Source organism: Ruditapes philippinarum, unplaced genomic scaffold (genome assembly GCF_026571515.1).
Source record: "Ruditapes philippinarum isolate M1 unplaced genomic scaffold, ASM2657151v2 ctg3111_1_1_1_1, whole genome shotgun sequence".
NCBI classification, from domain to species: Eukaryota; Metazoa; Mollusca; class Bivalvia; order Venerida; family Veneridae; genus Ruditapes; species Ruditapes philippinarum.
The window spans coordinates 416,238-433,539 of NW_026860451.1; the positions used below are offsets into that span (position 1 = coordinate 416,238).

General features: G+C 32.4%; 1 protein-coding gene across 5 annotated transcripts in view; it reads left to right on the forward strand.

Annotated features, from left to right (window-relative positions):
* Positions 1–16,101, forward strand: part of LOC132760122 (alpha-N-acetylglucosaminidase-like) — a 35,374-nt gene extending 19,273 nt beyond the window's left edge. For 3 of the 5 annotated variants that reach the window (XM_060752022.1, XM_060752021.1, XM_060752023.1), the window contains exons 16-24: positions 56–145; positions 1,489–1,581; positions 6,252–6,337; positions 6,901–7,005; positions 12,175–12,358; positions 12,875–12,918; positions 13,893–13,950; positions 14,297–14,396; positions 15,403–16,101. In XM_060752022.1, coding sequence (XP_060608005.1) covers positions 56–145; positions 1,489–1,581; positions 6,252–6,337; positions 6,901–7,005; positions 12,175–12,358; positions 12,875–12,918; positions 13,893–13,950; positions 14,297–14,396; positions 15,403–15,584 — 942 coding nt within the window. In that variant the 3' untranslated portion in view covers positions 15,585–16,101. The remainder of the gene's footprint in view (positions 1–55; positions 146–1,488; positions 1,582–6,251; positions 6,338–6,900; positions 7,006–12,174; positions 12,359–12,874; positions 12,919–13,892; positions 13,951–14,296; positions 14,397–15,402) is intronic. The other 2 variants (XM_060752025.1, XM_060752024.1) reach the window with 2 other exon arrangements.
* The last annotated feature ends 1,201 nt before the right edge of the window (positions 16,102–17,302 follow it).

Below are 17,302 nucleotides of genomic sequence, written 5' to 3' on the forward strand. Positions count from 1 at the left end.
ATGTTCTGTCTTTATTAATTATTAATGTATATTGCTTATAAATGTTCTTTTGTAGGCTACAGTGTATAATTGCACTGATAATCACTCTAATGGTGGGTCACATGTAATACCCACTAGGAGGCCAAAACTATCATTACGGCCAGAAGTGAGTTATTAGATATACTGATTATATGATAGCTGTGCTTTATTGTTATATAAATCATGCACCCTAAAAAACTGAAACAACAGAGTAGTGTGGTGTGATAAGCTGTACATAAGTGACAGGAAGTGTCATTATCATATACAGTACAACCTGGACAGAATGGCCCTCTGTAGAGTAATAATCTCTGAACATCAACATTACCTTTTCTTCACAAAGTTAAACTTTATAAAAATAACATTTTAGAGGAAAATCAAGCATCACTAAAATGATACCCTCTTGGCAACAACCAAAATCTGTGTCTTCCAAAGTGAAACCTCTGCAGAGGTTGTACTGTATGTACCTTTAACACTATTTTGTACTATCACACTATTTATAAACTGCACATTATATCCTAATTTAACTGTTTATTTTCCAATAGATTCACGAATTAAATGCACTTATATCACTTAAAGAAATGATACATGTCAAATTATGGTTGCTAAGCAAAGTCGAGAAAGGTTTAAAAGTTGTACACACTACAGAATCTGTTCTTTCAGTTTTGAAAATGCTTCTTTTTATACTAATACTTTCAGAAGATGAAAAATGTCACTTTGAGGTTTTGTAATTAAATTAATAAAGTGAGTTGAAGGTCAAGCACTCAATATCTTATAAAACTGTTAAAGCCTTTTTTTACAAATTGAAAAAAGATCATTTTCATCTTCTGAAAAATTGTTAATTATCAAATTGGTCATTTTGAGATTTGTGCTTAAAGATAACCATTCAGGTATTAAGTAACTAATATTTTAGATCTGAGAGACATCTTCATGTACAATATAAACGTGTTCTTGGAAAGGTTTCAATTGATCATATAATTACTGGTATGTCCTTAAACCTATCCTTCATAGCAGCATCATGCTTTTTGACTGATTTCTTACATATTTAATAATTATGTTGATACTTTCCAAGCACTTTCACATTAGATTAGGGTTTCATTTAAATTGGGTCAAGGACACTCAGACTTAAAGTTACATTTGTATTTGTTTTTGTAAATGATCCAGTGGAATAAGTTCAAACTGGAATAAACTCATAGTATTTTTTTGGCATTTTTTACAGGGATCTGATAATTACTGCTTTATCCAGTCTAAAATTCCAAGTCACTGATTGGTTACTTCAAAGCTCATTTTTCAAATTGACCAATTGTGTTTTTTTTTTCTTCTTGTAGATAGGTTTTCAACTTTATTTTTTGAACCTGGAAGTGGAAGTGGCAAGCAGGAAGTTTCTAAGCTTTACTTCTTTTATGTTTGGCAAAACACTTTTTTATGTTAAGCAAAACACTAGAGTATTTCTCTCTTTTTTCTGTTACACAGATTAGTGTGTATAACAATACAGATATGCTGAAAGATCATAGTAAATATGTCATACCAACTTCTAGACCCAGTCTGAAGCCACATATACCAGATGTAAGCTATCTTAATCTGCCTTTCTCTGTTCTAAGCTATATCAACATAGTTCTTATGTAAAGTTGCAAATCCTCCTTGCTAGACATGTGCAATGATCTTGTTCTACTTTAAACTTGATAATTCAAGTGATTTTAATACGAGTTGAAACATATCTATTTTAGCATGTTTATAATGGAAGTTTGTAGCTTTCTGGGATTAATCAGAACTGATGTCATATGAGGAAATAACCAGTGCTGGTGTCATATGAGGAAATAACCAGTGCATTGCCATATGAGGAAATTTCCTGCGCTTTTGTCATGCAAAAGGTAGACCAGTACTGGTGTCAGAGGAAATAACCCATACTGGGGTTATGTGAGGAAATATCAGTGCTGGTGGTGTCATATGAGGAAATGAGCAGTGCTAATGTCATATGAGGAAATAAGCAGTGCTTATGTCATATGAGGAAATAAGCAGTGCTGGTGTCATATGAGAAAATAACCAGTCCTGGTGTCATATCAGGAAATAACCAGTTCTGGTGTCATATGAGGAAATAACTAGTGCTGGTGCCATATGAGGAAATTACCAGTGCTAGTGTCATATGAGGAAATTACCAGTACTGGTGTCATATGAGGAAATTACCAGTACTAGTGTCCTATGAGGAAATTACCAGTACTGGTGTCCTATGAGGAAATTACCAGTACTAGTGTCATATGAGGAAATTACCAGTACTAGTGTCATATGAGGAAATTACCAGTACTAGTGTCATATGAGGAAATTACCAGTACTGGTGTCCTATGAGGAAATTACAAGTGCTGGTGTCCTATCAGGAAATAACTAGTACTGTTCTCATTTTAGGAAATAGCAATTATTGCTGCCATATGACAAAAACCAGTACTGGTGTCATATGAGGAAATAACCAGTGCTGGTGTCATATGAAGAAATAACCAGTGCTGGTGTCATATGAGGAAATAACCATTCCTGGTGTCATATGAGGAAATTACCAGTACTGGTGTCATATGAGGAAATAACTAGTACTGTTGTCATTTTAGGAAATAGCCATTATTGCTACAATATGACAAAAAACCAGTACTGGTGTCATATGAGGAAATAACTAGTGCTGGTGTCATATGAGAAAATAACTAGTGCTGGTGTCATATTAGGAAATAACTAGTGCTGGTGTCATATGAGGAAATAACTAGTGCTGGTGTCATATGAGAAAATAACTAGTGCTGGTGTCATATTAGGAAATAACCAGTGCTGGTGTCATATTAGGAAATAACCAGTGCTGGTGTCATATTAGGAAATAACTAGTGCTGGTGTCATATTAGGAAATAACTAGTGCTGGTGTCATATTAGGAAATAACTAGTGCTGGTGTCATATTAGGAAATAACTAGTGCTGGTGTCATATTAGGAAATAACCAGTGCTGGTGTCATATTAGGAAATAACTAGTGCTGGTGTCATATGAGGAAATAACTAGTGCTGGTGTCATATGAGGAAATAACTAGTGCTGGTGTCATATTAGCAAGTAACCAGTACTTGTGTCATATGAGAAAATAACTAGTGCTGGTGTCATATTAGGAAATAACCAGTGCTGGTGTCATATTAGGAAATAACCAGTGCTGGTGTCATATTAGGAAATAACTAGTGCTGGTGTCATATGAGGAAATAACTAGTGCTGGTGTCATATGAGGAAATAACCATTCCTGGTGTCATATTAGGAAATAACTAGTGCTGGTGTCATATTAGGAAATAACTAGTGCTGGTGTCATATTAGGAAATAACTAGTGCTGTTGTCATATCAGGATATAACCATTTACTGGTGCCATATGAGGAAATAACCATTCCAGTACAGTTGACATATGAGGAAATAACCAGTACTAGTGTCATATGAGAAAATAACCAGTACTAGTGTCATATGAGAAAATAACTAGTGCTGGTGTCATATGAGGAAATAACTAGTGCTGGTGTCATATTAGGAAAAAAACAGTACTGGTGTCATATGAGGAAATAGCCAGTACTGGTGTCATATGAGAAAACATGTTTGTTTCCTATCTTTGCCTTAGTTTATAATCCATCTGCATTAAATAATAGGAACTAAAACTCTATATAGAACAGTAACATTTCTCAAAAAAAAATTAATTGCTTTTCTTATCAACTATTAACATAATTATTTCTGGTATCTTCCATTATAGACTAATTCACTTTAAATATACCCTGTACTATTCTTTTCTGTGCTAAATATCCAGTATCATGGACATTGCCCGTTTTTGGATTTGATCATTGATCACGGGTGTTCGCTGAATAATATCAGCCTGGTCACACTGCACAGATTTAATAGCTGGTTTCTGATCTATTGTTCATGTAGTTCTTAACCCTTACTACACTAAATAGCTGAAATGGACTCGTCCATCTTTCAATCTGGACAAAACCAGTCATCACTGTTAGGAAAATCTTCAAAATAAGAACTGACTGAATAGCAAACAGTGCAGACCATGATCAGACAGCATGGATATTATCTCCTGATATTGATCTGCACTGGTTACGTTGGTATAATTAGTTGCTGGCAGCAGGTTAAAGGTTAAAATTCTAGGGAGGTTTTAAAATTAATTTTTTTTTAACAAATTATAGTATTGTAATGTAAGCAGTGAAGTTGGTTTAAATGCTGTAATATTGTTGTTTTAGCACATTCTTTTGGTTTTTAGCTCAACTATACGAAGTATATGGAGAGCTGTCCTACTCGCCCCGGCGTCCGCGTCCGCGTCCAGATTTTAGATTAAAGTTTTGGTGCAGTAAAATATTTTTCACTATAACTTTGTCATTTCTTAAGGTATCAACTTCAAACTTCAAATATATGTTCCTTATCATCAACCACATCTTATGTGACAAGGTTCATAACTCTAGCACCAATATTTTCAGATTTATCTCTCCTTGAACTTAGAATTTTCCTTAAAAAATACTATTTTTTACTGATACTTCTTTATTTTTTAAGGGATCAACCTCATACTTCAAATATATGTACCTTATCATCATTCCCATCTTATGTGACAAGGTTCATAACTCCAGCACCAATATTTTCAGATTTATCTCCCCTTGAACTTAGAATTTTCCTCAAAAAATACTATTTCTTACGGTTTCTTCTTTATTTCTTAAGGGATCAACTTCATACTTCAAATATATTTACGTTATCATCATCCCCATCTTATATGACAAGGTTCATAACTCTAGCACCAATATTTACAGATTTATCTCCCTTTGAACTTAGAATTTTCCATACAAAATATTATTTTTACTGTAACTTATTTATTTCTAACGGGATCAACTTCATACTTCAAATATATTTACGTTATCATCATCCACATCTTATGTGACAAGGTTCATAACTCTAGCACCCCAATATTGCAAGAATTATCTCCCCATAAACTTAGATTTATTTACTAGAAAAATGTTATTTTTTATTTTAACTTTTTTATTTTGAAAGGTATCTACCTCAAACTTCAAATACTTATTCCTTATCATCAATTACATTTTATGTGACAATGTTCATAACTCTTGAAGCAATATTTACAGATTTATCTCTCTTTGAACTTAGGATTTTCTTTAAGAAATATAATAACTTCTTTATTTTTTAAGGTATCTACTTCAAACTTCAAATATATATATCTTATCATTACACAAATGTTGTGTGGCAAGGTCCATAACTCTAGCATGACTATTTCTAGAATTATTCCCCTTGATCTTGGAATTTATGTTAACAAATGTTATTTTTTTACTATAACTTAATACATAATTATACATAATTGATTTTTCTTTCATAGTTTTGTCCTCCTTACTGCGTCCAGTATTTTATTAGTCGAGCTTCGCTGTCTCCTGTGACAGCTCTTGTTAAACTTCCAACGGGATATGTAACTTCAAATGATATAATTTAATTTACCAAAAAATATATAGATTCTAACATGTTTGATATAGGTATAAAAAGATGTTTTTTCATTTATTTATTTATTTATGTACATTTTTTATAGTATTAAATTTGCTTAAATTTTAAAATAAACCATGAAACTGTATTAGGACATAAAGATGAAACAAAATAAACCCCCAAAAACATATCGTACTAACTGTCCCTATTTTAATCCAATTATTTGTCTTACATTTGTTAGTCTTCTTTTCTTAAAAAAATATATAATTTTTTATACAGTATTCCAAGAAAACTGTTATTTAATAGCAGATCAACATGTTACTCATCTTTGATCAATAAGAAAAACGTCGTGTAACTTTAATAGATATAATTACAGCATATTATTATATCTTTCAGTTTCTTTATGCTTATGATTGTATGAAAAAGCCTCAGTTTTAAAGTACATTGTATTAAAGAACTTTCTGTTGTCTTAATATTTGCATATAAATAAATAGAAAATGATTTAAATTATAATAGTTAATGTATTCATACAGCTCTGTGAATGGTTTAGCCTATTCTATGCTTAAAATCTTTTAATAAATAGACTTGTCCATATTTCAATCTGGACTAAACCATTCATCTTTTTGAGGGAAATTTTTAAAATATGTACTGATTGAATAGAGACATGTGAAAAAATCTTTTAAAACAGAACAAGTTAAACCTATTTGAAAATAAATATCATTTTTTTTTGTATTGAAGAATGTTAAGTATGTGTAAGGACTTTGTGTTTATTACAGATTTGGTATGACCCTCAACAGCTTTACACTGCCTGGGGTCACATGGTCAAAGCTTCAAGTAAATTGGGTTCAAGTACACTATTCAGGTAAGGAATTTTTAAAGATGAATGTTTGCCAGTTTAGAGCAAAATTCTGTTCTATTCCAAGTTTTAGTTTAAGTATTATATCTAATAAGCCATATTCATTATAATAATTATATTTGAGATTGATACACATAATTGATTTTTTATGATAGGTATGACCTTGTTTATATAATGAACTATGACCTTTAACAGCTTTGACTTTGTAGATATAATGAAATATGACCTTGAAATACTGGTGTAACCTTGCAGATCATAATGAGTATCAACACTGTTATACAGATATGACCTTTTAGGAATAAATAAACTTTGACCTTATACAGGTATGGTTTTGTAATAATGATGAACATGAGCCTTGGTATACAGGTTTGACCTTAATGATAATTATAATGAACTCTGACCTTGAATTGTAAATATGACATTGTAGATGTAACAAACTATGACCTTGTATTACAGATATGTGCTTGCAGATAATAGTGAAGAATGACCTTAAAGATATTATTGAACTATGACCTTGAATTGTAGGGATGAACTTGCAGATAATAATGAAATATGCCCTTGAATTACAGGTATGACCTTGTAGATATTGCCAGAAACAGTCTTCAGGTTATTTCAACCAAGTTTTATACAGAAATGATAGCTGCTTATAAAAACAAAGACATGGCAATGTTAAAGTAAGTGTTAAGTTTTTTGTACTTGCTTGTTAAGAGTTTATAATATGTATAGTAAATTAAAAGTTTATGCCATTAACTTCTTTATAAAGACTGAACAACTTACCCAATATTCTGGAGGCAATACAAAACACCTTCTGAAATATGATTGTAAACTCTATGATTTCCTGTATTAATGGCCAAAGTTTAATTAATGTCCCTGTAATGACCAAAGTTTACTCTATGAATTCATGTAAAGTTTATTAAAATAGACTTTAAGGGCCAAAGTTTACTCGATGTGCCTTCAGTGGCTAAAGTATCCTCTTTTAGCATGTAATAGCCAAAGTTTACACTATGTGCCTGCAATGGCTAAAGTTTCCTCTTAGCCTGTAATGGCCAAAGTTTACTCTATGATTCCCTGTTATGGCCAAAGTTTACTCTATGATTCCCTGTTATGGCCAAAGTTTACTTTCTGAACCTGTAACTGTTAAAGTCTCAGTAATGGCCAAATTTTCTGCATGTGCCTGTAATGGGCAAACTTAACACTGTTAGTCCTTGTAATGACCAAAGTTTACTGTATGAGCTAGTGTTACACACCTCCTCTATTGTTTGTGACAGGTCTATATTTTTCGGATAGACCTGTTTAAACAAAAGAAAGTCCGTTATGAGGTCTATCTTTTGCACGTGCACAGGTCTGTTCTAGTTAGACAGACCCGGTCATGAAAAACACGTGAAAAAAATAAACCTGCCAATGCGCAGACAAAGAAAACATGAAATGTAATCAAAAATTAAAAATTTAAATAAAATGTAAATGATTGTCATAATGTTCCTGTCTTACAAACTCAGCATACATTTTTAGCTCACCTGTCACAAAGTGACAGGGTGAGCTTTTGTGATCGCTTTTCGTCCGGCGTCCGGCCGGCGTCCGTAAACTTTTACTTTAAATGACATCTCCTCATAAACCACAAGGCCAATTTCATCCAAACTTCACAGGAATGTTCCTTTGGTGGTCACCTTTAAAAATTGTTCAAAGAATTTAATTCCATGCAGAACTCTGGTTGCCATGGCAACCGAAAGAAAAAACTTTAAATATCTTCTTTTAAAAAACCATAAGAGCTAGAGCTTAGATATTTGGCATGAAACATCTTCTAGTGAGTGTCTACCAAGTTTGTTCAAATAAAAGCCCTGGGGTCAAAATTGGCCCCGCCCCGGGGGGTCATTGATTTTCCCTATATGCATATAGTAAAAACTTAAAAAATCTTCTTTTAAAGAACTCAAAGAGCTATGGCTAAGATATTGAGCATCAAACATGTTCTAATAGGTGTCTACCAAGTTTGTTCAAAGAAAAGCCCTGGGGTCAAAATTGGCCCCGCCCAAGGGGGTCATTGATTTTCCCTATATGCATATAGTAAAAACTTAAAAAAATCTTCTTTTAAAGAACCAAAAAAGTTAGAGCTAAGATATTTAGCATGAAACATGTTCTAATAAGTGTCTACCAAGTTTGTTCATTTAAAAGCCCTTGGGTCAAAATTGACCCCGCCCCAGGGGGTCATTGATTTTCCCTATATATGCATATAGTAAAAACTTAAAAAATCTTCTTTTAAAGAACTCAAAGAGCTATGGTTAAGATATTTAGCATCAAACATGTTCTAATAGGTGTCTACCAAGTTTGTTCAAATAAAAGCCCTGGGGTCAAAATTGGCCCAGCCCCGGGGGTCATTGATTTTCCTTATATGTGTATAGCAAAAACTTAAAAAAATCTTTTTTGAAAAAACCCAAATAGCTAGAGTTAAGATATTAAGCATGAAACATCTTTTAGTGAGTGTCTACAAAGTTTGTTCAAATAAAAGACCTGGGGTCAAAATTGGCCCAGCCCCGGGGTCATTGATTTTCCTTATATGTGTATAGCAAAAACTTAAATCTTCTTTGAAAAAACCCAAATAGCTAGAGTTTAGATATTAAGCATGAAACATATTCTAGTAAGTGTCTACAAAGTTTGTTCAAATAAAAATCCTGGGGTCATAACTGGCCCGGCCCCAGGGGTGTCATTGTTTTTAACTATATGTGTATAGTAAAAACTTAAAAAAAATCTTCTTTTAAATAGCCCAATGAGCTAGAGCTTAGATGTTTAGCATGAAACATCTTCTTATGGGTGTCTACCAAGTTTGTGCAAATAAAAGCCCTTTGGTTAAATTGGCCCTGCAACGTTTGGGGGTGGGGGTGGGGGTTGGGGGGACTATATACAGGTGAGCGACCTCAGGGCCATCATGGCCCTCTTGTTTAAACAAATTAATGTTTATTGAATGCACTAATCAATTCCAGCAAACCCTATTTTAAATCTTTGAATAAAAAAATAATGGATATCATATCAAAGTTAGGACACATTCAACATTAATTTAATCGCGTCATTTTTCAAAGTAATTGTAATCTTAGTGGTTTTTCTGTCATTAAACAATTATATAACAAAATAGACGCTTGAAGTTCATATCAATGAAACTATATAGCAGTTATCACATCATACTTATTACGATTAAAAATGTTAATAAAGTGAGATAAGTTATTTAGTATAAAACATTTATGATGAAAGAGCATATTTTATTCTAGAACACTTTATAATCTACTATATAAAATATAGTTTTGGTTCATATATCTCACACTTGCCACCAATATACATATGTAAGTCTTTCGTGGTCTGCTGGGTATTCGGACATTGCCCTTCGGACAGTTGCCCCCTCGGAAGTTTGCCCCCTTTTTGCAGTGGCGGACATTTGCCCCCTCATATCATTGGAAGGGGCGGACATTTCCCCCCTCCCTGTTTTAAAAATGTTAAAATATTTTATTGTTTAATTGTTTGCTACCAAAATTCATCGCCTATTGTCGAAATTTCATTGTGCTTAAATACACAAAAACTCTCACGCAAATTTTTGAAAGTCAAAATAGCATCCATAAATAAATGTACTATAATATTTCCATTACTGAAAATCTATACATGAGATGACAAGTGGCAAGTTACAACAGCAAAAAAAGGGGGGGGGGCAACTGTCCGTTGACAAATGTCCTAGAATCTGCATTGTATGATACGCAATACTATCAATATAATTATTCATTCTTTAACATACCTTCTATTACAGATCTATTCATTTTATTATTGAAAATTGCACATTAAGCTTTTTATGCCACCGCAGCATCTGCGATGCGGTGGCATATAGCGATTCACCTGTGTGTATGTGTGTGTGTTTGTGTGTGTGTTATATTGATTATATAGTGAACTTAAAAAATTCTCTTGTGAAAAACCACTAATCCAATTTCAACCAAACTTGGCAGGATTGTTCCTTGGGTGAAGGGCTTCCAAAGTTGTTCAAAGAATTTTATTTCATGCAGACATCTGGTTGCCATGGCAACCAAAAGGATTTATAAGAATAAATTTAAAAATTTCTTCTTGTAAAGACCCAAAAAGCCTAGAGCTTAAGGCATTGTCTGGTAGACCTCTAACAAGATTGTTCAAATTATAGCCCTGGGGTCAAAATTGGCCCTGCCCCGGGGGTCATTGATTTTCACTATGTACATATAGTAAAAACTTAAAATACCTTCTTGTAAAAACCCAAAAGGCCTAGAGCTTAGATATTTTGCATAAGGCATCGTCTGGTAGACCCTTACAATGATTGTTCAAATTATAGCCCTTGGGTCAAAATCGACCCCGCCCCGGGGTCATTGATTTTCACTATATGTACATATTGTAAAAACTTAAAACACCTTCTTGTAAAGACCCAAAAGGCCTAGAGCTTAAATATTTTGCACAAGGCATTGTCTGGTAGACCTCTACCCAGATTGTTCAAATTATAGCCCTGGGGTCAAAATCGGCCCCGCCCCGGGGGTCATTAGTTTTCCTTATATGTATATAGTAAAAACTTCAAAAAATATTCTTCTAGCAATTGACAAATGCTAGAGGTTAGATATTTTGCATGAAACATTGTGTAGTAAACCTCTAGCAAGATTGTTCAAATTATAGCCCTGGGGTCAAAATTGCCCCCGCCCCGTGGGTCATTGATTTCAATATATACATATAGTAAAAAATAAAAAAAATCTTATTGTCTGAAGGTGCAAGGCTTAGAGCTTTAATATTTGTTAAATAATATCATCTAAAGGTACTCTACAAAAGTTATTCAAATTTTGCCTCTTGTGTCAAAATTAGCCCCGCCCCCGGGGGCCATAGGTTTTCCTTATATGTATATAGTAAAAACTTAAAAAATCATCTTCTCTAAATTTACAAAGGCTAGAGTTAAGATATTTTGCATGAAACATTGTGTAGTGAACCTTTTGCAAGATTGTTCAAATTATATATTTGTTTTGAAATGTTGTTTGGTGGACCTGTATCAAGATTGTTTTGAATTAAACCCTTGGGTCAAAATTATGCCTTGCCCCTACTTTCTTGTCCTTTGATGTACAGCAATGACATTTTGACCATGTGCACAGTTTTAGTTGTAAAATTTAATTTGATATCAGTAATCTAGATTTTGATGATGTGACCTACTTTCTTGTCCTTTGATGTACAGCTATGAAATTTGAACCATGCGGTGGCATAGCATTTTTCTCAAATGCAATCTTGTTTGATTATTATTTTAAAGAGAAAAGCAAACTTAAATGCAAAATATATATTGTATTTAAATAGTACGTTGATAAAAGCTTACCTGTTGTGTTAAAGCAAATATAGTTTTACGGTGTGTAAGTTGGATATCGACCTCGTACATCGATCTTTCTGTTTAGGAAAGACCTAGTCACGAATTTCATGAAACACCTCGAGCGCTACGCGCTCTTGGTGTCACATGAAATTCGTGACCAGGTCTTTCCTAAACAGAAAGACCTCGTACTCGGTCGATATCCTATACTTACATACCATGTTTACTATATATGTGTAATTAATTGCTACAATTTCCAGTGCAAATTCCTGCCATTGCCAGGTGTTACTTGATGAGTCTATTTCATTGCTTCACTACCTTGTGATTCTATTTTTAATGGCCTGATTTTGTTCTATATGTTCCTCACTCTATGAGTAACTGTAATGGTCAAGTTTTACTCTCTGAGTATATTCGATGGCCAAATTTTGCTATATATGTACTGACTGCTGTGAGTCTTTGTAATGGCAAGATTTTACTGTATGTATCTTAATGGCTATATTTTACTCCAATGTTTTAGATCAGCTGGAAGTGACCTTATTGAACTTTTAGAGGACTTAGAAATGCTACTTGCTTCTGATAAACATTTCTTATTGGGTACTTGGATCAGAGATGCTAGGAATCGGGGCCACACAGTGGCTGAGAAAAACTTGATGGAATATAATGCCAGGAACCAGGTTACTTTGTGGGGACCAACTGGCGAGGTTTTGAAATTTTATTTTTTGTTACATTTTTTTAGAAAGATTTTAATGTATACACTGGTTGGACAGATAACTTTTACACTAAATCAAATCAATATCTTAATTATCTTTGTGTATATTTAAAATATTGCCCCACATAAACAAAGTTTGGGTCAAAGACTAAATTTATGATACAAATACTACATTTGGCCTAAAACTATGTCATATTTGATGAAAGAACATTGGTATCATTTATTGTACATGTACTTAAAATGTTGAAACAAAAGAATGAATGTGTATACTACAAAAGTTAAAAAGAATATAATTTGAAATTCTTGCATAGGTCAACTAGGGGCACTTAAAACTGAAAGATTTGCAAGTCCTGCCATGTCATAAAACCTCAGTACAGTCCCTTTAAGATTGAGGTTCAAAACTGATTGTGGAAGAAACACTTAAATAAGAATAAGATTATTTTTTTCAAAATAAGAAGATTGAATGATAAGCTGTACATGTATCTTTATTTCAATGTTTATTTTTCAGATCAGAGACTATGCGGCAAAACAGTGGTCTGGACTATTTTCTGGGTTAGTATTCCCCCTGTATGTAAGCTTTAGCAGCATAAGTGCTGCATTGCATAAGCTACTTGTATAAGCCAGGTCAGAATGCCCAACTTAACCATTTGAACAGGTTCTGTACTGTTTAGTTGGCTGATCAATAGATTTGTGCAGACTGATTTGACTCTCTGATTTATTTGAACATCTGATTAATTTGAACTTTTGGATATTTAGAAAGCTCATAGTAAAAATGGACATAATGGTCAATTATTAATTTAAACCATCTTAACATGATAAGGATTTATCTAATTTTATTATGAGATAGACTGACACATTTGTTACATTTGTTTGTATTCAGGCAGACAGAACTTAAAAGTATCTTGTGTGTTTCAAAATCACATGTAAAAAAAAGAAGAGAAGCTATTTTACTGTTTCAAGCACAGATATAGATAATGGAGGATTATTCAAGTACAGAACTAGGCTAGCTATATCAATGCTGTCAAACTGTACATCATACTTCTGAATGCTTGATTTAAGTGGTTTGATAGAAGAACCTATTAAATAAACAAAGGATAGTTTTAAATTCAAAGAGGGGCATGTTTTGTAATGTGAAATTTACTTATTAAGAACAGGGAAGTTATAAAGTAGTGTTATTAGATCACTCGGAGAACAGTTACAGATTCCAGTAATGCATGTCTGTAACTTGTACTTAGCATTGATATTGTAAACAAAAAGAATAACCAAGTTAACCTTCCAGAGAAAGGTTGCAATAGGTTATCTGTAAGATAATCCAATATATGATTTTAAGATTTAATGCATATTGGACATAAGTTAACATTAATAATAAATTTTTCTTGCTTATTTTATACAAAGTTCGTTTTTCTGTTATTTTGCAATTTATATTGTCACGGACCTTAATTAACAATTAAGGTTCCTGATTGTGTTCATCTCCATTATTGCAGTATAAATGTACATGTGCATTAAGATATACAAATTCGTTTCAGATATTATACAAAGAGATGGCAGAGCTTCCTTACCAGTCTTTTACAGTGTGTAGAAAAGGTGAGATGTTTGATTTATTATTCTCAGTTCAAGCAACCAAAATTCAAATTCTAAAACCTAAATTAATAATACTAGTAATTATAATGATAAACCAAGAAATAAAATTTTGAATTTTGATTTCTTAACCTAAAATAATGAAAATCCATAATCAAAATTTAATTTCTTAACCTAATAAAGTGATAAACCGAGAATTAAAACTAAATCTTGAAAGTGTGTCTATAAGCTTATAGCTTACTACACAATCTAACTAAGATAAATTCTGTACAAACCAAAACTTAATTTCTAAACCTAAAATAAGTGATGAGATGAAAGCTTGCTGTTTAAATCTTTATTCTTTTATTTTCAGGGTGAAAAATTTAACCATAAGAAGTTTGAGATGATGGTACTGGAGACTATAGAGCAGCCATTTACATTCAGCAGGGAAGCTGTTCCTGACACACCAAAAGGTTAGTACCAATTGTCTCCTCATCTACATCGTTGAATATTGTTTATCATTAGGGTCCTGTGGAAATACCAGGAGCTGGATTATATGATTTTAATTGTGCTTCTAGGGCTATTTGAAACGATATATATATAAATAGATGTCTTTCATTGGTGTGATAACTAGTCATATTCATAGTATTATTCCTGCAAATATGTGATATATGTAATTAACATAATGTGCAATAGAAATTAATATTATTTGATCTTAGAAATTTAACATCCGTCCAATATATAATCTCTAAGTATGGACCTGAATGCCAGTTCTCAAGAAAATATATTCTTTACCATCAAAGGACCCCATTGGAAATAAGTTCTCTATTTTATATTGAACTTTCATGGGTTATCCTGTGTTGTATATATTGTCTTGAAGTCAATAAGATCTTTGATTTAATTATGAATGTAAAATTATTATTTTTCAATTAATTACTGTGTTAAAAACAATGTGATAGATATATCTGTGATAAATTGTCTTAATTTGTTTTGTAATATGACATATATATATATATACACAAATAAATCAATCAATCAATCAAAAAAGAATTATTAATAATCATATTGGTATCAGGCAAATTATGTTTGGTTCATTCTAGGATAAATACTAGAAAATGTAAAGAACTGCTAATTCGCAATGACCAGAAAGTCACTCACCAGTAAAGCTGGAAAGTCGCCATATGACCTATACAGTACTGTGTTGTTGCAAAGTTAAACCCTATAAAAAACAAATACAAAACAATTTGCAGTGGCACCAACTCTAGTTTTGGGATAAGATTTAGGAGTAACAGTAGAAATTAAAATATGATATTTGATCCTGACCGTGATTTTTGTGCATATGGGCACAGATATATAAACAATTTAGCTCCCATGATATGGGCCTAGGAGTTGTTATTATATTGCTGAAGTCATAATTTAATTTCATAATTTAAGTTGTATTCTTCTTGATAATTACCTGGATACTGTCATTTGTTTCAGGAGATTCCGTACAGATTGCCAGTAGTTTGTATCAGAAGTATTTACCCACAATGCAGTCTGATTTTTACCGCCATTTAAAAAGTTGGTCATCACAAGGGCTCAAGAAATACACAGCTGTATCACAGGAATGGGTGAAGACAAAATGGAAAATCGACAGAGCAACATTCCACGATATGCTTTAATGATGTATACATGTAAGAGCAACATTCCACGATATGCTTTAATGATGTATACATGTATGAAATACTCGACTGTGATAGATTTATATGAAATCCTAAATCATGTAAATCAATATTCATTGTCTGTATACAAGATTTATAACTCATGTAGCAGGGAACCAGTCTCAAGATGAAGCATTTGATTGGTTAATTCTGAAAACGGATTTGGAACTTTAACTTTATTTACCAACTTGCAATTTTTCAAACAGATTTGGACAGAGATTTTTCTTCAAGATTTGTTCTGTTCTAAAGTTTTGATTTTAATCGATTTTTTATAGGTACATGTATGTTAATATAGTTAAGAATGCTATTTTGAGAAAAAAATATGATAATGTATTACGTACGCAAATATTGAATTTATTATTTATATTATAATTTTCTATGCGAGTTAACAGGTTTTTGATATTTTGTATAATTTTTATTTTATATGTTGTATGTAAAGATCTGCCATATTTTTGTATTAAACTATCACAAAGGTATATACTTTCGTTTGTTTTATATTTTTCTTTGTATTAAGGCGGCACATCTAACCTTCTCTCTTAGATTCGGTAAAAAAAGAAGAAAATATTTAAGTACGAGTCACCAATTACGCTGGAATGTGAAAATAACGCACGATTTGTGCAATAAGTAACGCAGGATAGTGCAATAAAACGCAGTCAGTAAAACTGGCCATTATATTCTTTATTTAACCACCACCCCCCCCACACACACACACACACACACACAAAAAGGATTATCCTCATACGGCTGCAAAGACATTATACTTCATCCCTCACCAAGATATTTCCAAGAAATTGCTTTCTTTTCAAGATCATTCGTGAAAATGATGGTTTGACCACATTTTCACGTGTGATTTGAATTTTATAACCTTTAGATAACGTTTTCAGAGCTTGATAAATGACTGTTACCTGAAAGAAGTAGCTACACATTTAAAATAATCTGTCATAAAAGAGGGAAAATGAAAAAATATTTTTTGACTTCCATACAGAATACTAATTCACGATAACTGTACTTATTGCCAAAAAGCAACTGACGGAAAAAAGGTTCAGGTAATTGACCAGTGAGTAACTTTTTGGAATCTATAAATGTACACCAAATAAAAAAAATCAGAAATACAAACAAAAGTATTTCGGGAGCATATATAATGGACCTGCAATTAGTTTATGAAATAAAAAAAATATGACTTAGATAATTGAAAAAGTGTCGTTGATTGTTGTAATGTGAAAATCTGTGTCGATTGCTGTAATAATGGTCTTTTATTACGTAGCCGTGATAAAAATAGTAATAGAAAAAAGGTTTACTATGAAAACATTACTGGCGCAAAGAAAATGATATCAGAAAACCGTAGATATTCATTGTTGCAGTGAATATTTTATTTGTTAAGTCCCTGGTAGACATGAATCACCGTCGGAAATTCCATAGTTAGGAATATGCGAATAATAATGCTCAATGATAAACACTGGTAAATAAAGAATCGTTTGTAAATCTTTCTTTTTGTATATATTCTATATTAAGTGTAAATTTCTATTGCGGCGAAACGACATATCATATATGTAATTTTACATTTAAATGGTTCATAACAAACGCAATTGCAGTAAGCTCAAAATATGTTCTTTGTAAACAGAGAGATTTGAAAGAGTTTTCTACAGTAGCGATATTTTTGCATATGTAAAGACGGGAAA